Consider the following 21516-nt stretch of genomic DNA (forward strand, 5'->3'; position numbering starts at 1 on the left):
CTAGTAGTTAGTGGTGGTGTGGCTAGTGACTAACGACTTCGACACCAAACATCTACAACTCCTCAAGGGACGCCGGAGACCACCAGCACATTCGATAACGACGGCTCAATTTGCTTTGAAGACGACAGCGCTGATGCTGATATGTGATATATGAGGGTGCCTGCCGCAGCTTTACGAGTCCTCGCCGTCCGTCCCTCGCCGCTCCTCCATGTCTGGACTCGGTCGCAAACATGCCGGACCAGAACTACCAGTCTGATATGCGCAGGTCGATATTCAACAAGGGGCCGGACTTCACCTTAGAGACCTTCTCGAGCCGAGACTTCATCGTCAAAGACTTCATCGAGTCCCTGTCCGACGCCGCCATCCAGCGCCGCTCCGGTGGCATCGGCAACCAGCCCTTCGACCCCAAGCCCCTGATCCGCGCCTTCGAGCATGCGCAGCGCCGCCTAACGGAGCTCTCAGGCGACCTTGAGCAGCGTGAGAACGAGCTGTCTGCGGCTGTCCGGAAGGCCGAAGCGCAGCATACACAGAACGCGAGCAACCTGGGCTGGAAGCTGAACCAGGCCATCGAGTCCTTTCAGAAGCTAAATACCTCCCTGAACGGGCCCCGTCGGCCTTCTACGCGAGATGGACCGGGTGGGAATGGCAATGTTGCCGTCGAGACAGGGAAGAAGCTCGAAGAGCTCGACCGGCAGAGACGCAAGGCTCTCGATGCGCATTTTCTCATTGGATGCTGGGACGAAGTGAGTAACCGCGGGGAGCTCACGATGCTCGAGAACCTGCGACGGTCAGGAAGCGCAGAGGGAAAAGTGCGTTCTGCGCGCATTGCCAGGCAACTGCTACGAATAAGCCAGAGACTGGACCCGTTGAGCTGGAGTGAGAGCAATGGAGGCACAGATACCATACCACCGAGCCCTGATGACCATGCGGGGACAAACGGGAATACACCCAAGAGGAGGAACACGCGGGAGATCATTGAGAAGTTCTCTGAAACTCTGGAGAAGGACTTGTTGAAGCAGTTTGACCACTTCTACCGAAAGGCCAACTTTGAGGGCATGAAGGACTGCGCCAGTGTTCTGCAGGATTTCAACGGAGGAGCCTCTGTCATTGCTCTCTTTGTCAACCAGCACCAATTCTTTATCGACCGCAGTCAACTGATATCGGAAGAAGTAAGCGGAGACTCAGAGGCCTGGGAACAGCTCGCTGACCCTGATGCTCCGTCTCCTGGAGTGGAACCCAGTCTGCAGTCGCTGGTCGACGAGGTCCAGGTTGTTGTCCAGGAGGAATCGGCTATCATAAAGCGAGCTTTTCCTTACTACGAACAGGTGCTTTGCAAGTTCCTGCAGCGAGTATTCCAGCAGTCGATACAGCAACGGCTGGAATTGGTCTTGGATAAGGCCAGTTCGGTTTCGTCCCTGGCGTATTTGAGAACGCTTCAGTCAGCTCGCAGCTATATTAGTGCTCTAGTTGACGACCTAAAGGCTCATGGATTGACCGAACACCCTGACACAATATCCTCACAAACAGCGATCTTCCTCGACCAGCAGTTGGAAGAACTGTTCATTCCCTACCTCGTGGGCACCTCCTACATCGACAGAGAAAAGAACAACCTGGAAGAGCTCTACACATCTCTAATGTTTAAATTCGCTACATTCCACTCCCGACGGAAGAAAACACCTACTACTTTCATGTCCTCTCTTGCAAAATCCGGAAGCGAACTGCTAGCCTCAGCAAGAGATGCATATATCAACAGCCTCGACTCCTCCGACTTTACTCCTACACAACGCAAGATGCTTCTACGAGTTGCTGGTCTCAAGGAAAACGGCGAAATGCAAAAACAGAACGAGATTGAACTCATGGAGGAAGACGGCCAACTAAGTGTGGCTTTTGCCAAACGTATGCTCCGATGGTTGGCCGAAGGAGTAGGCAGAAGCCTAGAACTAAGCGTGAGCAGTGAGACGCCCAAGGACGTGTCTACGCTGCTGAACATGCTTCTATCCAGGATGGGCGAGGGATACATAGAAATGGCCCTCGACGCTTCCCTGGAATCCGCTCATGCACAAGAATCTGGCAAAGCTGAGCCAGACTTTAATTACCTGACTACCCTGAGGACGGCCATTAGTGTGACATACCTGATGATGACGTGTATCAATGCCGTGCTTGTTCCGCTGGCAGCCTCCAATATAACCATAAAACGAGATATGGAGAAAAAGACCAATCTTATAATGCACCGCATTGAGGAGAAGATCAATTCCATTGAGCAGAAGACCGTCGATGTGACTCTTGCATGGGTTGCACGAGTTCTTTCCGGCCAGAAGAAGAACGACTTCCGGCCCAAGGAGGGCGTAGCAGATGAAACTGGATGGCTAGAGATGCTCCAAACTCCGGTATGTCTCTTTGGTACATGTTGCAATACCTCTTCTAACATTGAATCTAGACATGCGCATCTATATCTGGTTTCTTGACTCGTCTTCACAACATAACACTTACATCACTACCGTCTAGCGGCTCCAATGTCCGAGTGTTTCTCACTGAGATTGCTCTTGGAACCAGGGCATTACTCTTGGAACATTTTAAGAAGTTCCCTGTCAACGCTCCTGGTGGTCTTATGGTTACCAAAGACATGACTCGATACACAGAGTTGCTACGATCATGGAACATAGATGAATCCGTCAAGAGTGTCGGCGGAATACTTGATGTCCTGCTTGAAGTCGGCAGTCTGTTCGTTATTGGTCCACAAGCACTCAAGGAGCGTGTAAGAGCTGGAACGGCCGGGGGAGGCAGTGGTACTTCGACTGGAGGTGGTGGCGGTGGAACAACGAGCGGAAGCCAGAGCAAATCCAATGCTGGTTTGACCGTCCAGGAAGTACGAGCTTATGTCCTTCGCCGTGAGGATTCAGGAAGTGCGGCAATGCAGGATGTCTTCAACGCGTTTTGAATTAATGGGTTAGGGTAATGATTACTTTTTGGCTTGAGGTTCTCTCAAACACGCTTATAGAGTGATGTTTATGTCGACAATGTCTAATCGCACATAGGAATGCATAAAAAATTCTACATTTATACCTTCTTATTTCACTCATGTTTCTCATTTTACCTGAAGGAGTAGAGCTGTGTTTCTAGAAAGTCTTGTGCAAAAACAGGAGGGAATAGTTCAACCTCGTTTAACTCCACCAACATTACAGATACTATCCCACGAGATGTTCTGTAAGCCCTTGGGAAGAGAAAGGCCCTCAACCGTCCAACTGGCAATGACTATCTCGAAAGTCCAGGCCAGAAGCGCTTTCCCCCAATGCGCATTTCTCCCCCATATCGCCGTCTCGATAACGGTCCCAATCCCATTCAACAGGAAGAAAGCAATGATGCGCAAGATACCGTCCAAGGGGAGAACAGGAGCAAGGCTGTACGCATGGAACAAACCCATCAACGAAAATGAAGCAATGATTCCAACGCCCTTTGCGAACGATTCAGGAACGCCGTATTTGGCAGGCAGATGTCGTCGTAAGGGGTCGTATGCGAGTGACCGGCAAGGACTAGCAAATGCCGTGTGCCATGTTTCGCTCCAGAAAGACGCAAGTGATGAAGCAGTGTAGACCGGTCCAAAGAGCGGAGGGCTAGTCTTGTAGCGGAGGAGGAGCTGTAGTGATTCCCAAATGACGTAGATAGCAAGGAGAATCTGAATCGCTTGAACAGTCGGATTGGATAGCGGGAAAAGGAACTGGGTAGCTAGAAAGAAAGCTACGTGTATGACTAGATCGAATGCCTCTGAGAATCGATGGGGAGTTTTCCGTCCTGGTGTTTGCAATGAGGCTACTCTCTTGCCGAACGTAGTGAAGATCTGTTTGCCGCCCTTCAGGTCTCGCTTCTGGTAGCAGACGTATTCTGCCGTGGTGTCTGCTTCCAGCTGGGCTGGAGCAGGAGCTGTACGGAGGTAGTTTGGTGTAAATGATTCGTATCTCAGCTCCGTGAAGAGAAGCAGAGCAATGATGCTGTCTGAAGGCGGATTCGGATCGGTGTATTTAGGAGGTGATTTCCTCCGGGCATAAAAGTCCAGTGCCTTCATGCTACCAATTGCAACTGTTACCATCATTAGTATCATGTATGCTGTAGGCAGGTCACTGGCTAGTCATTGAGTCAACTGTGTGATGCTTACCAGCGAATAGTTGCAGGCTTCGAGCAACGGAGCATTCCAGCACAACCAGAGTCCCGTTGGCAGCGAATGCAAAGATGGCCATCCAATCCAGCATCACAAACACGCCAATCTTCTTCTTCACAAGCGCGTACAGCGCCAGATAGAGCAAAGCAGCTGGTATCATCAACGAAACGAGCCCGGTTCTGATATCAGACCCGGCTTCTGACAGGGCTCTCTGAGCAGCCGGCGAGATCTGTGGCATGGCAATCAAGCACTGGGGTATCATCCTGGATTTTCCTTCTGGGCTCCTATCAGCCTCTTCTCTCCTCCCTCCAACGCGACTCTCTAACCTTGGTTTTCGTGTCCTTTGCTGTAATCTCGATGATGACCGTGGTAGATCTAGCAGACCCGTCAACCGCCGCGCTCAACTGATGGCTGCCAACGAGACGAGGCATTCAACCAGGCAGAGGCTGCAGTAGTGTGGGGATAAATGTCTTCAGGTATAGGACAGAGGTTGCTTTCTTTTTTTTATTCTTTTTTCCTGTGTGATTCTAGTGATATATCGGCGTTTGCATGTGCATGTCCTAAGGGTGGCATCCGGATGCATCTATGCAGCCAGGCGGAGGACGTCCTGCAACTAATATCTCTATAAAACAGACAGAATCTGCAATAAGGTGTCCTGGCTATGTATACTGGCAGCAATGGCTAGAAGAAGTGATGCTTGTCTAGCTGCCAGACAATTGACGTAAGGCTGATCAGCAGTTGGCTTGTTCTATAGCAGGAGATCCAGGATGATAGTTAATTAGCCAGCCATTAAGACATGAGAGATACTTTTATATACAGCCACCCTGTCATTTAGGGCTGTCCATTAGGGTCACAGTAAAAGTGGATAAAGAGGATAGGATTTCTTGGTCCATGCCAAACAGCTGTTCTTCACTCTATTATAAATGGGTGGAAAAGTGCAAAGATGGCCCCTTTACTGGCTGGTCCTAACAGGGGCTTCAAGCGACTCTCGTACGTCTCCTGCATCCCGTTGCCCGGATAGATCGGAGGGCCTTCAGGCTGCCCGGCAGGCTGTTCCCTGACCCTGTCCGGAGCCTCTCTTCGGCCGTGTCACAAGCAACGGCTCCATTATTCTAGAATGCTGGCTGGCTGGGTCAACCCTCGGCCTGCGGGATCAGCACTGCATGCATCCAACTATGACGGAAGGCTTACAGTTAGTCTGAGCTGTGGGCTCTGGGAAAAGAATCGTCATTATTTTAGCATTTGTATTGCATTTAGTTACACTTCACGCCAGACGCTGTTAACGAATAATCAAGAAATCACCGACGGTGCCTGGACAAAAGAAAAGGCGAACGCTCTCAGTCTATCTTCGGAGAGGTGGTGCTTGCTAGCTATAGTCCTGTAGCAGCGAGTTTGTTGGCCAGTTCATCAACCTTGCTATCCGGCTCCTGGGCAACCTTCTCGTTTTCAGCACGTTCGGCGTCTTTAACGACTCGCTCGGCCTTCTCCTCGACCTCCTCCTGGTCTTCTTCTTCCTCCTCATCTTCGTCCTCTTCCTCCTCCTCGTCTTCGTCTTCGCTCTCCAGCTCATCAAGCTCATCCAGTCCCCAGGCGGATTCGTCCTCATCCTCCTTGCCCAGCTTCTCCTTGCGCTCCTCAAGCAAGTTACGGAGATCCTCGAGGTTCGAATCCTCTTCGTTCAGCTTATTTCCATTCAACTCAACTCGCTTCAACACGGGGAGCGAGGTCTTTGCCGCCTCAACGAACTCCTTTAGACCCTCGGCGGTAATGTCGTTGTACGCTAAACGGAGGATCTCAATCTTCTTGTTCTCTCCCTTTGCAAGGCTCTTTGCAACTCGAAGTGCGCCTTTACCCTTTAGATAGCAGTCACTTAAACTAATCTCACGGATGTTTGGCCATCCGGTAACGACGCGGGCCAGAACCCGAGAGCCAGTCATGGTAAAAGTGTTATCCTGCAAATCCAACACTTCAAGCTCAGGAGCATGCTGCAGACCGCCATCCAGCAAAAGCACTATTCCGTCCTGTCGAATGCCGTTCTGCGTCATCCGTATGCTGCGAAGCCCCTTTCCATGGTCCTTTACCATCTTCGCCCACGCAGCCATGCTCCCACTCTCAAGTCTGTTGCGACCACATACTATCGTCTCCAGATAAGGCACTGGAACCTTTGGGTTGGCCGCCCGAGCCTCCTCCTTTTTCGCATGCAACTCTCTCAGTGCATCAGCAATAAGATTTCCGGCCTTGGGGCCGAGACCGTTATTATTCAATATTAAATGGCGTAGCGGGGTGTGCGCTTTCAAAAACTCGACAAGAGGCGCCTGAGTATTGAGTCCAAACGCATTATCGCTTAAATCGATCGTCTCGAGAGTTTCGACTTCACGTAGAGCTTGTAGAAGGAAGGACAGAGCCTGCGGTATCTCGTCGAGCAGCCGAGAGGTGAAGATATCGGCCAGGTTGGCTGTGTGTAGCTTCTTCTGGGTTCGGAGGACGCTGGCTAAGCGCTCGCTCGCCGGGACACCAAATGTATTCCCACCCAGACGGATCTCTGTAATAACATCGTTCGTTTCCACAAGAGGCTTAATGAACGGTTCCAGATCAGCCGCGGAATCAAATCTCTGTCCCTTGCCCTCGATCGAGAAGAGAGAGGCAGAGGCCATGGTGGGGTAGGTCTCGTTCCTGGAGTTCTAGATGTGCTCCAAACACAGACGGATGTTTTACCCCTCCAACACCGGGAGAAAGGGCGTATCCTAGAGAAGATGTAAGATAGTCAATATCCAGTGACAGACAGCACAGTAGCCGGCGCTGTCGACAAGTCCACAACTGTTTTGTCTCTACCGGAAAAGGAGAAAAGGAGACAAGGAAGAAAAAAAGGAGGCTCCAAAAACACTAAAAAAAAAAAGACCCCCACGAAGCTTTTTGGCGGGCGCAATTGATAAATGACTAAGCCGGAGTGGTAATATAATTATCCGTATTACTAATACGGACCGACTGCGTGGGTCGCTTCGGACCCGCCGGATTTAAAAGGGGGCGTGCTTACTCAGCAAGAAAATGGCCGAAGCTTCGTCGACGCTTGAGAAAAGCATCAGGAGACAGCGTCATTCATTGTCAGGCATCAATATCGACCACAGTCGAGCACTTCTCGCTACACACTCCTTACAGCCCCGTCACTCGTTCTACCGCCACAATGTTTGGTTTTATCTCAGGATTCTGGCCTAGTGAGTATATACGCCTTACTCTTGGAAATGCGAGTGCTAACTTAGACCGCAAAAAGAGCCCATCGCAGAGGAGAAGCCTGCTGCTGCTAGCCTTGCCATCCCCAACCAAACCACAAAGCCAAAGGTACGATGCACCGGATATACAGGATACGCTCTTATTGAAACGAAACTCTTGTGCTGACTGATACTTGTTGCTACCAGCCATGCTGCGTCTGCAAAGAAGAAAAAGCCACCCGAGATGATTGCATGCTCTTTTCCAAGTCCAACGACCCTGCCTCAGGAGAATGCTTGACATACGTACAAAAGTACAAAGACTGTATGGCTGGATTCGGATTCAAGGTCTGAGACAATTGTATTGGAAGATGGAAAGGGAATATGAAAAGCCTTCAAGTCTATCTTGGATCTTGGTAGCTCGTGAATAGATTTTGCGAGTTACTAGATTAGCCGTAGCTGCGGTTATCTTTATTATGGCTGGTAATCAAATCTAGCTGCTGTACTTCTTTGCTGTATAATATGGGTTGGGGAAAAGAAAAGGCTATAGAACGGGGCGCATAATCTGAGGGGCCCTGGGTGCATTGTATAATTATCTTAATTGAACAGAATCTCTATTCAATTCAATTCTATGCTCGTATCGTCAAATAAGACCGGGAGTAAACCGGATAGGGTAAGAGGTAGTTTTTAAAGTCTTCTCTTGCCGTATAATGGAGAAGTGGGGGATAGATACTGGGAAGGGTGATGTCGGACACTTATGATGAACAAGCTGTGTTCCTGTCCACGGAATGTAGCGTTGACTTGGACATGCTTGTCTGCATTCAAAGTAGCACTCAGTTGTATGGTGAAGGTAGATAATCCATATGAGACTTGCATTATTAGCCGCATGAAATACCTCGAGAGAAGGTAATATCGGGAAGGGGTTCAAAGTTAAACTGTCAGAGGAGGGAGGCTGATGAATCTTAGGTTGACATCAAGCCTGGGGGTATCAAGAGAGGAGCTGAGGAGGTGTGTTTGCTATTCTTTGGGCCTTGAGTTGAGGAGTTATCAATGAGAAAGTTGGCTAGCTCTTGGGGCCTTTCTGAGTTTTGGAGTCAGTCTTGGAGTCCGTTGCCCCTTTGACAACGATATTTTGTTCTTTAACCTCTTCAAGGGGCACTTTTCCAGGAACTGTACGTTTGCGCTTCGGGGTCAAGGATGGCGGCTGCGGTTCAAAGATGACCGCTTGTATGAGTTTCCAGTTGCACCAAAGGTAGATAATTCCAAAGCCTGATGCACCTATTAGTGCGTTCAGGACAACCCATAGATCTGGTTTTGTAGGCGGCGGTGAAACGTTGCTTTCAAGAAGATGCCACCCAAGCATGGCTGCATAGTAAGATATATGGATGAGCTTGGTTTTGGTAAATAGCTCCACGGAGTTCTGTGCAGGGCTGCGACTCCTATATAGATCAAGAGAAATTGGCGGTAGTCCTAGCAAGTACGCCCATAGGAGCGTAAGGACAGTATAGGGAATGCGTAACTCGTCACGCTTTAGAAGTGGGAACATTGTCCATACGCCGAGCATATTAGCCAAACCAACCCAAGCACGTATTTCTTTGCTAAGTCCACCGGAGCTTCCCAAGAGCAAAGTCATGGGTAGAAGAGGTAGTAGAACGCTTTTCTCATGGACCTGGAAGGAGCAGAGAAAGAAACCCCAGCCAGTGCTTGCTAAGGCATAAGGGAGAAGATGGGTGCGAGGATATCGTCCAATTATCAAACAGGATGGCATTATGGTGATGAGGGTAGCGCCCAGGGCTGCGAGCTTGAGTATGCTGGGGTCGAACTTATTGAGCTTGTAGAAAGTGTGGATGGCACACCACACGTTGGCAACCTTGTCTTCGAACAATCCACGTGCAAATGGGAATATACGGTGAATACACTGGGTAAGCTGTACAACTACCTGATAAAGCCAGGAGGTTTCATGTATCTGTATTGGAAGTAATTTCATCAACGGTGGTAGGTTATCAGGCCCTGGGATGTTGCGGTACCAGTCTGCGAGCGATCCAGCGAGGAGGGGTGCGAACAGTACGGCAAAGGCAGCGATGGTAATCAGAGCAATGCCGAGCAGCCTGTTGGGTCTAATCCGAGGAGAGAAGCAAATACCCAAGAGATAAGCAAACACAACCGGAGCAAAGTAGAGTGACATTTGCTTGAACCCCAGGGCTGCGACAAAGAATATACTTGCCCATAAAGGCCTACCAGCGTACATGCTTTCAAGCGAGGCAACTATGAAGCCAAGCATCACAGTGTTGTACTGGAAATGCCCATGGTCGATAAGAATTGTAGACGGCTGCATAAGTACCGCGCAGAGAGCAATGGAGCCTGGCCATGGTCCAACGCCTTGCTCACGAGCATATCTTCGCAGAAAGATGACAACAGCTGGGATATAAACTAGGTACTCGGAGACAACAACTGTGGCTCTCATATAAACCCTCAACAGTGGCCCTTCTAGACCACGAGATTCGTCCAATGCAAACCATGTTGGATCGACTAGTTGGCCTCTGCATTCTGTTAGGCACTGGCTCTATAATGCCGTGATGTAGTAGTGGTGTGTGGAACATACATCTTCCCTAGTAGCCAGCTATGGTAGGCTGTCAATGGGGGGTAATCCAATCCCCAGTATTGCAGATCGTAGAAATACCACCAAGAAGTGGGGAGGTGTATAGTGAGTTCCATCCAGTGCCTTTGGGCTTCAAAGTCGCCATGCATTGGAGGTACACCATATCCTGTACCAGATATATCAGTATGGGCGTATGTGTGAATACATAGATACATACAAAACACATACCAGAGTGACCCCACAACGAAGTCCCCCATCGGAAGAGGCCAACAATCATCAAGACGACGGGAAGAATAAGCCATTGAGATACACCGGACCGCGCAGGCCAGAAGAAAGACACCAAGGGGAGAGCCGGCACATAGGCATCTTGGCCCTTGGACACTACCAGGTCAGTGTTGAGCCCAGATCCCGACAAAGCTCGGCGTTTCTTTCGAGGCCTGCGAGGCGAAAGCGTAAGAGGTGCCATTGTATCAGTAGCAAGGTCCGTCCATCAAGGTAAACAGCGCAGCAGACACAGAGAGGTCTGGATTGTACAGATCAAACCATCGGCTTGTCAACTGGTCTAGTTATGTTGTTTGATACTTGCGATTCTCCATACAAACAACTCGCAAACGTCGCAAGCTTCCTAATTCGGACTTTTAGGGAGTGACAGGATGACTAAGCAGATAGAAGTGCCCTGGACATAAGCTAGTCCTTTTTGGGACTAGCGAGCGGAGAGCTAAGTAAAGGCGGTGAGCGTGAAATTTCAAGCGGCAGAAAAAAGCTCGAGCAGAAAAAAAAAAAAGCTTCATCAATAAATTGAACTTTTTCTGCTTTCAAACTTCACAGAATTTCAACCTCATCCATCAACACTTCATCACTTTTACTTCTCTTAAAGAGACTTCCAGATTCCGAGTCGCTAGAAAGAGCGCTATACGTTCTGTATAGAACTCTTACTGCAACTCGCTGCATTTCCTGTGGGCTTCTGTGGGCTTGTCGCGTGAGATTTTCTTACTTGAGGGCTTTACTGTTCGCTTGTGGGCTGAGGCATTGAGATCTTGACATCTGTGGGATTTTGATTGCTTATATCTGCATTGACATAGACCGGATCATTCGAAAGAGTGTCCGTCTCGTTGGCTTGTGGGTTATCTGTGAGATCAATATTCTGTGGGCTCTTGGTTGCTGTGGGCTTTTGAGAATCAGTTCCTAGTTGGCTCTGTGGCTGCGTATTACTCTGTGGGCTCTATTATATACATACTGAGGGTTACTCATTACGTGGGATTTTATCTCCTGTCTTTCTCAAAACATCAAGTGGTGAGTATTGCCCCGGTGCTGGCTCCCGGTATCTTCTAACACGTATTGTAGGGAATCAATCAAAATGAAGGCTCCAAAGGTTAAATCTGCTGCAAAGGAGGACAAGGTCCTTACCAAGGTCAAGGAGGGCGGTGTGAAGAAGTCTACCTCGAAGTCGAAGGTCCCTGCTGAGGTTGTCGCTAAGAAAGTTGAGAAGTTGAAGAAGAAGGCTCCTACTCCATCCGAGAGCTCTGAGTCTGAGAGCTCCGAGAGTTCTGACAGCTCTGAGGAGAGTGAGGAGGAGGAGGAGAAGGCTGCTCCTGTCAAGAACGGTGCTGCTGCCGCTGACTCTTCGTCTGAATCATCTGACTCGGACGAGTCTGAATCCGAGGACGAGAAGCCAGTCAAGAATGGCGCCAAAGTCGCCAATGGCAAGAAGGCCGACAGTGAGAGTGAGAGCGAGAGCGAGAGCGACGAGGAGGACAGCGAGGACTCTGATGACGAGGAAGAGGTAAAGAAGGCTCCTAAGGAGACCAAGGCTGCCGTTAAGAAGGACGAAGACTCTGAATCTGAGGACTCTGACGACTCCGAGGAGTCCGAGTCTGATGAACCTGCCAAGGCAAAGAAGGTATGTCTACAGTTGCTCTTTGTTCTGTCGAGAGACTTGACTAAGAAGATTTCTAGGATGATGACGAAGAGGATGATGATGAGGAAGATTCTGATGACTCTGACTCCAGCGAGGAGGACGAGGAGAAAGAGGCTGAGAAGCCACAGAAGAAGCGCAAGGCCGAGGAAGATGCCGAGCCTGTTGCTAAGAAGGCCAAGGTTGACGTTCCTGAGGGTGCCTCTGCCAACCTTTTCGTCGGTAACTTGTCCTGGAATGTCGATGAGGAGTGGCTCCGCTCCGAGTTTGAGGAGTTTGGTGAGCTTGCTGGCACTCGCATCGTCACTGACCGCGAATCTGGCCGATCCAGAGGGTGAGCATATCAACTTCTTATTAAATGTTAAGTCCTTGCTAACAAAGCTCATCAGATTCGGATATGTCGAATTCGTCAATGTTGAGGATGCCGTCAAGGCTCATACAGCTAAGAAGGACGCAGAGCTCGACGGCCGCAAGATGAACCTTGACTACGCCAACGCCCGTGCCAACGGCAACGCAAACCCACGCGAGCGTGCTGACAACCGTGCCAAGTCCTTCGGCGACCAGACCAGCCCCGAGAGTGACACCTTGTTCATCGGCAATATCTCCTTCTCCGCCGACGAGAACATGGTCCAGGAGCTCTTCTCCAAGTACGGAGCGATCCAGGGCATCCGCCTGCCCACTGACCCTGAGTCTGGCCGCCCCAAGGGCTTCGGCTACGTCCAGTTCTCCTCCGTTGACGAGGCTCGCGCTGCCTTGGAGGCCGAGCACGGTGCTGACCTTGGTGGCCGTTCCATCCGTCTTGATTTCAGCACCCCCAGACAGCCTGGTGCAGGTGGTGACCGTGGTGGCCGTGGCGGTTTCGGTGGTCGTGGAGGTCGTGGCGGCCGTGGTGGACGCGGTGGCTTCGGTGATCGCGGTGGCCGTGGCGGCGGTCGTGGAGGCCGTGGAGGCGCTGGAGCTTCCTTTGCTGGCAAGAAGACCACTTTCTAGGCCTGAATCCCACGATCGACCTCTTATTTCATGTTTCTGTTACGAACGGTAGAGCGTCTGATGACTCTCCAGGTAATGTATAACATCCATCTTCACCCCCAAAACGAAACCCAAAAAAAGTGCCTGTTTCCCGGAGTTCCTGTTATAATGATTTCTGTTTCCGGCTTCTTTTTTTCTCGTTACTTTCCTCTTTCTTTCTGTAGAGTGTTGCCCGCTTGTCCTTTTATAAACTCTTAGGGACTTTCAAAAACAAAAATGAAGCAAAAAAGGAATTTTTATCTTATCGCCGAAGACGATCTTATCTTATCTTTCCTTTCTCCAAGTGTTCTTATCATCTGCTTAGTCATCTGACGTGAACCGTTTGCGGGGTAAAGCCAGCTCTTGCCACGCACTTTTTGTGCAATAACACGACGCACTGCTGCTATTTTCTCTAAAACCCACTGCCTTATGCACACATCCTGCTGACATAATCTGCCATGCTCCTGCGCCTTCACCGCCATCCCGCTTTCGTCATCTTCTTTTCTTCTTCCTCCCTTTTGTTGGTTTCGTAACTACAACACACTCCTTTTATATATACCCAGGACGATATCCAGGCGATGTCCAGGAGTCGCTGGCCCTGTTCGACTGCCAGGGTGAATGAGTGAGACAAGTACGGTCGAGTGTTGAGTACATTGTCGATGCTGATACCCTCTTCCTCGTGCTACAGTCAGGTGAGAGACAAGTTGCCTCCTGTTATAGGCCATCTCTGACATATTTACGACAGACACCTTTCCTCTTGATCTCTTCAACCATATCGCTGGTGATTTAGCGTGGATAAAGGGAGTCGCATGGAGCTGGCTTGTGCCGCTACTTTGAGTGCATGTGTATGTGTTTTTACCCGCCTCCGATAAGAGTCGGCGTGAGGGAAGACTGCATTCAATATGGATGCTTTTGCCAGCATATGCTGATATTTGCAGTTATTCTAGCGAAATATCTGGTTTCGTTCCTTTCTCCCGACATCCGTGTACTGAGAGTCACCCGCAAGGTCCGGTTCGTCGCAGCCTAGACCGGTTTCCCGCCGCCTAGAGTGGATATATATATCTCGCCTTGGTGTGGAGGGAGACTTGAGCGAGATACATGCAATCTACACCGCTCACCACACCACCATGGCCTTGACAAACACATCACCAGAGCGTGGCATACGCCCTCAAGCAGCGCGAGAAGGTCATCCTCGCCGGTCAGAAGGTGAGTTCACGTCTTGATCTGGTTCTGATCGGCTTTTGGGGTAGCATAGACCCTTCTGGAAACAGGATTCAACTCCCGTCTCTGCCAGAAAATCGCTACAACTCCTTCCAACAGCCTTGCCGTCCCTGCATGAAACACCTCGTTTATGCATTGATTTATTGGATATCACAAAAGCCTCAAAGCGTGTTACAATGTACTCATTTAGGTATTACATAGATTCTTGGATCGAACTCTCGTCGCAGCCTTCTTCATCTTCCTTGTCTTCGGCCGCCACGACCGACGACATCATCACTACGGGGCTGAGGGTCCAACAGCTTCGAAGACGGCGAGCGACGCACCATCACCACCATAACCATAACCATCGTGCCGGTTACCATGTTCCACCGCAGGACTTGGAGATCGGCTACTCGCATCGTTCCTCGAGCACGACAGGAAGCAGTCAAGATGAGAACGAGGAGACGGAGAGCGAGTCAGACAGACTCTCAAACGACGACTTTCCAACTCGGCTTCAGCCCGATATGAACATGTTACCAGAGATCTCATCGCAGTCAGATGGAACTCTTTCAACCGATGACGATGAGGATGACGAGGACGATACCTCTACAGCGCTGGGATTCAACCCACAGCCCAACGCCTTCTCTCACCCACCTGCCTCGATTAGAACGGGACAATCACGAAACTCGCTTGATTCGGCGAGACTACCGCAGAACCGACGAAACTCACGGTCCAGCCTGCCCGGCATGGGATCTCGACGGTCCTCGGTCCAGCACTCTCCCTTCAACATGATCTCACCATCTCACCAGGCAGACCACGACGCAGCTCTGCGGGCAAGCCTTTCTACTCTACTATCCTGTGCTGCCGCAGCCCGTGGCCTACCAAAGAACGACAGCCAGCCGTCGGTAGCAGAACGATCACCCCCGAGAGCAGAGCCATCGACCTTCCGTCTGCTCCCAGGGGCAAACGACACAGAAGAAGAGCCGTTTGTTCAACAGATGCACGCCCCTCCACCTCCAGCATCAGCACCATCCCGCTTCCAACCATCAACATCCCCATCCCCCTCTCCGAAGCGCTCACGCTCCCCTATCTCTGCTGCTGCTCACGGAAAAGCACGACGACGAGCCAGCCCCTCCAAGGACCGTGCCTCGACAAAAAAGGCTGGACGAGCAATGCTTTCGTCATCATCATCATCATTATCATCAGAGACTGCCACCAGCAGCAGCTACCGCTCCATCAGTCCCACCGTGATGACGTGGGTCATCAGTGCGGGCGTGGTAGTGCTTTTCTCCGCCATCAGCTTCTCCGCCGGCTACGTTCTTGGCCGGGAAGTTGGCAGAGTTGAGTCCGGCCAGGCCCTATATGGGAACGGACTCAGCAACGTCAGCGAACCTGCGACCAGCAGCTTTGCCACGCTCAAGTCAGGAGCTGGCTGTGGCAGAGAAGCCGTTCGGGGTGGTCTGGGACGATTCCGATGGACAGGAGGCAGCGTCTCCGCATGAACCTGACGTTTTTCTTTTTTTTTTTTTTCTTTTTCTTTCCAGCTTCTTCCCGGATCGACGGAAGCATCCCATGTACCTCTTCCCATCACTCTCCAACAAGCGCAACGAGGTGACAACAAGACTTTTTATATGAAGCCGGGAAAGAATCCAGTTATATGAACGGGCGCCCTGGAAAGACTGCGGCATTTTACAGACTGGCGGCTGGGCTCGGAGTTCACTAGGACACATCGCATTGGGTGGTGTTCTCTTTTCATTCTCTTTGACTCGTTTTTCTTTTTTATCTGCTTGTCTCTTTTTTGCTTTTCATGATCTTCTCATTGACCGGCAAGTTAATTACGTGTGCCGATGCTGTTGAATGGATGTTTATGCCGGCGTCTCTTTTCCATCGTCCTTTTTTGACATCTACTGCTCCCCCCCCCCCCCCCTTTGCCCGTTTATTTTGACAGTCTTAGCAAAGCCCCTTTTGAGTATCCAATTTGCCAGTACAGCTTTACTTCTTCTGCGTCTTCCAAGTACTTCTTCAAATGACTATATAGCAGTTTAATATATATCCCTTCTCCTCTACCTTCTTATCCTCGTATATATAAACAGCACTAACAGGCCCTTGCTGCCCTTGGCGACGTTTCGCAGCCGAAGATCCGGCCCTGCTTGTTCTCTTCCAATAATCCGCTTCGTCTTCTGCTGCCCCTCGTCTGCCTTCTTGCTCCCCCACCTTCGGGATTTTGTGATAAATTCTTCTTCGTCCTCCTTTCTTCCTCCTTTTCTTCTTCTTCCAACATCACCATCATTTGATATCGCCAATTCATCGCCAATCTCCTCGCCCACTTCGACTAGTTACTAGACGGTACGAAGCCAGAAGCCTCGAGGTCGCGAATACAGGGGACGGCCTCTGTCATGGAGCTCCCGTCCCAGTTCGCTATGGATTCATCCAAGAGTCAAGGTATTTGTGGTATATATCATCATATCAGTCACGAGTGACAGGTGTTCGGCCTGGCGTCTCTCGCTTTCGTCCCATCTTGATATCTGATCATAGCCATCATAATATATGATCGTCTTGACGCCGGCGACCGCGAGAGACCGCCGGCCGTTCTGAGATTATACTGTCTGAACTTGATCTAGATAATTCTAGCGAAAGGACACACGCGACTTCACTTCTCCCCCTTTCTCTCTCTTCTCATGTTTACCCCCTCTGTACGAGGGTGCTGTGTGATGCTGACAATGACCAGTCTGACCGGCCGTAATCAACCATGTCTACCGACAAGATTACCTTCCTCACCAACTGGTAGGTTCTTCTAACGCTTATAGCCACTGAATCTCTGTCTTCTTACATTTGCGTGATCAATTGATGCATTGCTTGCTGCTGCTGTGTTGTGTCCTGAGCTGGAGAAATAACTGTTTGAAGGCATGCTACGCCCTACCACGCCCCCTTGTACCTCGCCCAGAAGAAGGGATACTTCCAGGACGAGGGCATCAAGGTCGCCATCCTCGAGCCCAATGACCCTTCTGATGTCACCGAGATCATTGGAAGCCAGAAGGTCGACCTCGGCTTCAAGGCCATGATCCATACCCTTGCTGTCAGTTGGCCCCTTTTCCATTTTTATACTGGGACACCTATTTGACTGACATGACTATGGCAGGCCAAAGCACGAAACTTCCCGGTCTTGTCCATTGGTTCTCTCCTCGACGAGCCATTCACCGGCGTTGTCTACCTCAAGGACAGCGGAATCACCACCGACTTCCGCTCCCTCAAGGGCAAGCGTATCGGCTACGTTGGAGAGTTCGGCAAGGTATGGAACTCATGCATCTAGCTACATAACTATTAGATCACTGCTAACGTGTTGACTAGATCCAAATTGACGAGCTCACCAAGTACTATGGCATGACTGCCGAGGACTACACTGCTGTCCGCTGCGGCATGAACGTCAGCAAGGCCATCATCCAAGGCGACATCGACGCCGGCATTGGCCTTGAGAACGTCCAGATGGTCGAACTCGAGGAATGGCTCGTCAGCCAGAACCGCCCCCGCTCCGACGTCCAGATGCTCCGTATCGACGAGCTCGCCGAACTCGGCTGCTGCTGCTTCTGCTCCATCCTCTACATCGGAAACGAGAAATTCATCTCCGAGAACCCAGAGAAGGTCAAGAAGTTCATGAAGGCCGTCAAGCGTGCTACCGACTACGTGTTGGAGAAGCCCGAGGCTGCCTTTGAGGAGTACATTGACATGAAGCCCATCATGAACACCGCCGTCAACCGTAAGATCTACGAGCGTTCCTACGCCTACTTCAGCAAGGACTTGAAGAACGTCGCTCGTGACTGGGAGAAGGTCACCAAGTACGGCAAGCGATTGGGAGTTTTGGACGAGTCGTTCAAGCCAAACTACACCAATGAGTTCTTGACCTGGGAGATGGAGCCTGAGTCTGCTGATCCCACCGGTGACCAGAAGAAGATGTGTGCTCTCCAGAAGAAGGTTGCTGAGGAGGGTGGGTTCAAGAGAATCCAGGTCTCTGCTTAAATATCAGGTATCTCACCAAGAGTAGCCAGTCATGTCTGATGGAAAAAGGGATATGGTCACCTTTTCATCCCAAGTCCTGTCTGTCTTTTCGAGTTTCAAAAGGTAGCAGCCACTCATTTATATGCGTGACAATGAAATTATATGAGAAGATATCTTCCATATAACCCTTGATTCCTGAAAGCTGTAGAACGTCGCTGGAGTAAACGGAAAATGAAAACATGGTAGAATACAGTTATTCTCTAAGTTAGTGTACAACAAAAAGTGTCATGGTCCCTTTTGGTCAAACAATGACAATGGTATACCAAATATAATATCAAGCCATCCACCGGGCTCCTCTAGGTATCTTCCGCAATACAATGCTGAACGCCCCCTACTTCAAATCCATCTACAAGCCACGCAAGAAGTTAGATTCCTTGATGGCTTTCCGTCTTGCATTACGAGCAGATTTGGTGATTTCGCTTCGGGCTTCGAGTCCAGCAGTAGCTGTCTCCAAGTTATCAGTCGCCGCCTCTCCAGTAGTAGCGGCATTGTACTCGGCGGGCGTGATGTCAGTAGCCTGTTCATGGACGGGGATAGCACGCGGTTGAGAAGCAGCTAGCGCAGCCATCTTCTTCTCATGCTTCTTGCGAGCCTTCTTGTTCATATCTGTAGAGAAAAGAACGAACGTCAGTTTTTAAACGCCATTTCAAAACAAGATACAGTATGACAAGACAATTCGGCATTATACGTACTCGAGACATCAACTGAGCCTGCTCCAGTCTCTGATTTCTTCGCAGTCTTATCCAGTAACGTCCATAGCCAGTCTGGATATTCATGGTCTTCTAGCGCAATTGGATCCTGCTTGTTCTTCTCGTAGTTCAATCCGGCTAGCTTGGTACCGGCGGGGACACTGCTGACTATCTTCGGAGCTGCCTTGGTAGCTGTCTTTGGAGAGGCGGGAGAGGCTGCATCGGCTGCTGGTGCTGCTGGTGCCGCAGCGCTGTAGAATCGGTGCGGTTGCCGTGATGGGATGTGAGAATATGAGTATGCGGCCGATGCGGGTCGGGAGGAAGGGAGCCGGGAGAGAAGAGACGAGCGGCACTGTCGACAGATCATTTTGGCGGGAAGGGTCTTCCCTGCAATTGAGGCGACGGAGCAGAGTTGAATTGCAGGAATTCTCGCTTCTTTGATCTTCTCCTTCGTGAAGCTGTTGAAAGAACGAAGAAAAATGTTTCTGAGAAAGTGTCACGTGATGCATCCGGCGGCCCAGGGCTTTGTTGGCTGAAGTTTAAAAAGTCGAAGTAAACATGGAGAGACATGAAACAGATGGTGAAAGGACAATTATCAGCATTTTCTAGTTTCATTCTATATCTATCTACATGGTAGCTAAACTAAGTAATCGTCCCACCCGTATAACTAAGCCAAAAAAAAAACCAACGGGTCAAACTCTGGGTATAGAGGACCATAAACAGGTAAAAGGGGACATCGAAATTCAAACCTGACAGAAGAGTAGTTATGCAAAATACGAGAGATTCAAGAAGGCGTCTAACGATAGATGAGTTTCTTTATGAAGAGGGCTCATCTCTCTTGTGAGGTTCGTCCGGATAATCCATGAAGCTCATCACATGTGGTGGTGTTTCGAGTTCCTGGCATTGCGGGTGCTGCTGAGCTGGGGAATCATGTAGATTCGGCCGTAATACAACGCCCTCAGGTGTCGTTACTGTTAATTTCACACCCTGAGATACCTGTTGTGATGTAGGTGAGAGTAGAGTATTTTGGGGGGAGGATTCGGCGGTGGAAGAGCCCTCTAGCTCTCGTGGAACTGGTGGTTGCGGTGGGTTGGTGGTAGCCGGGAGTTCTGAGATGGTAGTTATAGCATTCCCTGGACGTACGGAAGAATAAGTACCAAGGCCTCGTAATGGAGTCGAGACAGTGCCTTGTGAGACTATCTTTTCATTCGACCAGGCCATGCTATGTGTGCTTGGGGTGATAGTTGTTGAGGAGCCGATAGAAGGAGAATCGACATATGTTCTCGGACTTCCAGCAAAGCTGGAGCCCTCTGAAGGAGCAAACATTTCTGCCCGACATTTACTTCCTAAAAATAACTTTAGTATTCGATTGATCAAGCAATGTAATTATTTGAGGACTTACCGTCAAGCTCACCGCATGGTTCACTACAGGGTTCTGGCTCTGGAGCCTTTCCTATGGTTGGGCTGGTGATACTCTCCGTGGTCTCTTTCTGATGCCGACACAACAGCACCGCACAGCTTCCTCTCCATTTTCCCGCTTTCTTCCTCTTGCGCCGAATATGGAACCAGAAGAATGCGCCACTGAAAAGGAACAGCGCAATAACGACAGTACCTACAATACCTCCAATGAAGGCTCCTCGACTGGGGCCCGAGTGAACGATTGTTGCCTCTGGTATAGGTAATGTCACTATCCCAGTAGCTGGTATAAGTGAAGAGCTGCTGGATGGTGTTGACGACGTAAATGTGGATGTTATAGATTCTGTGGGAATCATCGGTCTGCTGGGCGGTATAGGGGTGGTATATTCCGTGTCCGCCGTAGTCGATGAAGTAGTGCTGGTGCTAGACAATGGAGTTCGAGAGGAAGTCGAGGTTTGCCGCAAAGTCCTGCTGGTGCTGGTAGTAAAGGACGACGACGTTTTGCTCCCATACTTTTCATCATCCGGGCATATCCCAGTGTCGCAAGGGTCTACCGAACAGCATCCTCGATATGGACCTTTCGAACAGGCGTAGAACTGAGTTCCCCTCTCGCAATCAGTCTCGTGCTGGCGAAACCGAAGTCTCCTATCCATCATATTATCGAGATCCAGCCTGTTCTTTCGTCTGAGTGTGGTCGACCAAGTGTAGTGTTGGTGTTATTCAGAGCCACAACCTTTTTCTCAACCGAACTCATTGAGGGATAATATCAACACTGGGTGAGATATTATTATCCCACACTCCTCAGCCTTGCAATTTCGGTTCCAGGGCTGAAAACAATAAAACAAGGAGAACAAAAAGTCTCTGCAGATGAGCTTCGATTTTCTCTTCTCCGACTTCTTCTGTTTTCCTGGTGAAAGAGAACAACTCCTCACGGGGGAGCACCACGAGGATAAAGAAAAGAAAACTCCGGCCGGGCGCAAACGGCACCACCCCCTGGCAACGCCCCCGCCTGGGTATCCATCGCAACAGTTAACTGGGCCGTCTTATCAAAGCGGTGCAGTACATGTTGCTTGTGCTGCACGACGACGGGTTTTGGCATTGGCAAAGAGTCGCAAACAACAAAAGGGGTGATGCGAGCCAATCAGCGTTGGGCTGCGGTTGTTGGATATTATGTCAGCATGATCCATCCTATCAGGGTCACGGGTTTAGCGCGCTGGTTCATAGCAGACAGACGGTGGATGCAGGGGAGGCATTGCTTTTTCCTGCGCTTGGAGGGCTTT

The 21516-nt window shown here is 50.2% G+C and overlaps 10 protein-coding genes across 10 annotated transcripts; 4 read left to right on the top strand and 6 right to left on the bottom strand.

The window, feature by feature from the left end:
* Window positions 1–230: 230 nt before the first annotated feature.
* Window positions 231–2938, top strand: TRV_04800 (uncharacterized protein; the record flags this gene model as incomplete). The annotated part of the gene is made up of 2 exons (XM_003021041.1): window positions 231–2387; window positions 2438–2938. The coding sequence occupies 2 exons, from the start codon at window positions 231–233 to the stop codon at window positions 2936–2938; spliced, it is 2658 nt and encodes an 885-aa protein (XP_003021087.1).
* A 213-nt stretch (window positions 2939–3151) lies between these two features.
* Window positions 3152–4415, bottom strand: TRV_04801 (uncharacterized protein; the record flags this gene model as incomplete). Its single annotated transcript, XM_003021042.1, has 2 exons — window positions 3152–4119; window positions 4151–4415. The coding sequence occupies 2 exons, from the start codon at window positions 4413–4415 to the stop codon at window positions 3152–3154; spliced, it is 1233 nt and encodes a 410-aa protein (XP_003021088.1).
* A 1108-nt stretch (window positions 4416–5523) lies between these two features.
* On the bottom strand, window positions 5524–6807 carry TRV_04802 (uncharacterized protein; the record flags this gene model as incomplete). The annotated part of the gene is made up of 1 exon (XM_003021043.1): window positions 5524–6807. The coding sequence occupies one exon, from the start codon at window positions 6805–6807 to the stop codon at window positions 5524–5526; it is 1284 nt and encodes a 427-aa protein (XP_003021089.1).
* A 1612-nt stretch (window positions 6808–8419) lies between these two features.
* TRV_04803 (uncharacterized protein) lies at window positions 8420–10421 on the bottom strand (the record flags this gene model as incomplete). Its single annotated transcript, XM_003021044.1, has 3 exons — window positions 8420–9896; window positions 9959–10121; window positions 10184–10421. 3 exons carry the CDS (start codon window positions 10419–10421, stop codon window positions 8420–8422), a joined length of 1878 nt encoding a protein of 625 aa, XP_003021090.1.
* Window positions 10422–11312: 891 nt separating this feature from the next.
* TRV_04804 (uncharacterized protein) lies at window positions 11313–12860 on the top strand (the record flags this gene model as incomplete). Its single annotated transcript, XM_003021045.1, has 3 exons — window positions 11313–11855; window positions 11912–12149; window positions 12202–12860. 3 exons carry the CDS (start codon window positions 11313–11315, stop codon window positions 12858–12860), a joined length of 1440 nt encoding a protein of 479 aa, XP_003021091.1.
* Window positions 12861–14005: 1145 nt separating this feature from the next.
* Window positions 14006–15580, top strand: TRV_04805 (uncharacterized protein; the record flags this gene model as incomplete). Its single annotated transcript, XM_003021046.1, has 2 exons — window positions 14006–14084; window positions 14199–15580. The coding sequence occupies 2 exons, from the start codon at window positions 14006–14008 to the stop codon at window positions 15578–15580; spliced, it is 1461 nt and encodes a 486-aa protein (XP_003021092.1).
* Window positions 15581–16014: 434 nt separating this feature from the next.
* TRV_04806 (uncharacterized protein) lies at window positions 16015–16595 on the bottom strand (the record flags this gene model as incomplete). Its single annotated transcript, XM_003021047.1, has 3 exons — window positions 16015–16108; window positions 16179–16410; window positions 16553–16595. 3 exons carry the CDS (start codon window positions 16593–16595, stop codon window positions 16015–16017), a joined length of 369 nt encoding a protein of 122 aa, XP_003021093.1.
* Window positions 16596–16827: 232 nt separating this feature from the next.
* On the top strand, window positions 16828–18092 carry TRV_04807 (uncharacterized protein; the record flags this gene model as incomplete). Its single annotated transcript, XM_003021048.1, has 4 exons — window positions 16828–16862; window positions 16983–17154; window positions 17218–17367; window positions 17427–18092. The coding sequence occupies 4 exons, from the start codon at window positions 16828–16830 to the stop codon at window positions 18090–18092; spliced, it is 1023 nt and encodes a 340-aa protein (XP_003021094.1).
* A 385-nt stretch (window positions 18093–18477) lies between these two features.
* Window positions 18478–19435, bottom strand: TRV_04808 (uncharacterized protein; the record flags this gene model as incomplete). The annotated part of the gene is made up of 3 exons (XM_003021049.1): window positions 18478–18737; window positions 18824–19071; window positions 19212–19435. 3 exons carry the CDS (start codon window positions 19433–19435, stop codon window positions 18478–18480), a joined length of 732 nt encoding a protein of 243 aa, XP_003021095.1.
* A 201-nt stretch (window positions 19436–19636) lies between these two features.
* On the bottom strand, window positions 19637–20592 carry TRV_04809 (uncharacterized protein; the record flags this gene model as incomplete). The annotated part of the gene is made up of 2 exons (XM_003021050.1): window positions 19637–20166; window positions 20223–20592. The coding sequence occupies 2 exons, from the start codon at window positions 20590–20592 to the stop codon at window positions 19637–19639; spliced, it is 900 nt and encodes a 299-aa protein (XP_003021096.1).
* Between the last annotated feature and the right edge of the window lie 924 nt (window positions 20593–21516).

This window comes from Trichophyton verrucosum (genome assembly GCF_000151505.1).
Source record: "Trichophyton verrucosum HKI 0517 chromosome Unknown contig00369_1.f1.exp, whole genome shotgun sequence".
NCBI lineage: Eukaryota > Fungi > Ascomycota > Eurotiomycetes > Onygenales > Arthrodermataceae > Trichophyton > Trichophyton verrucosum.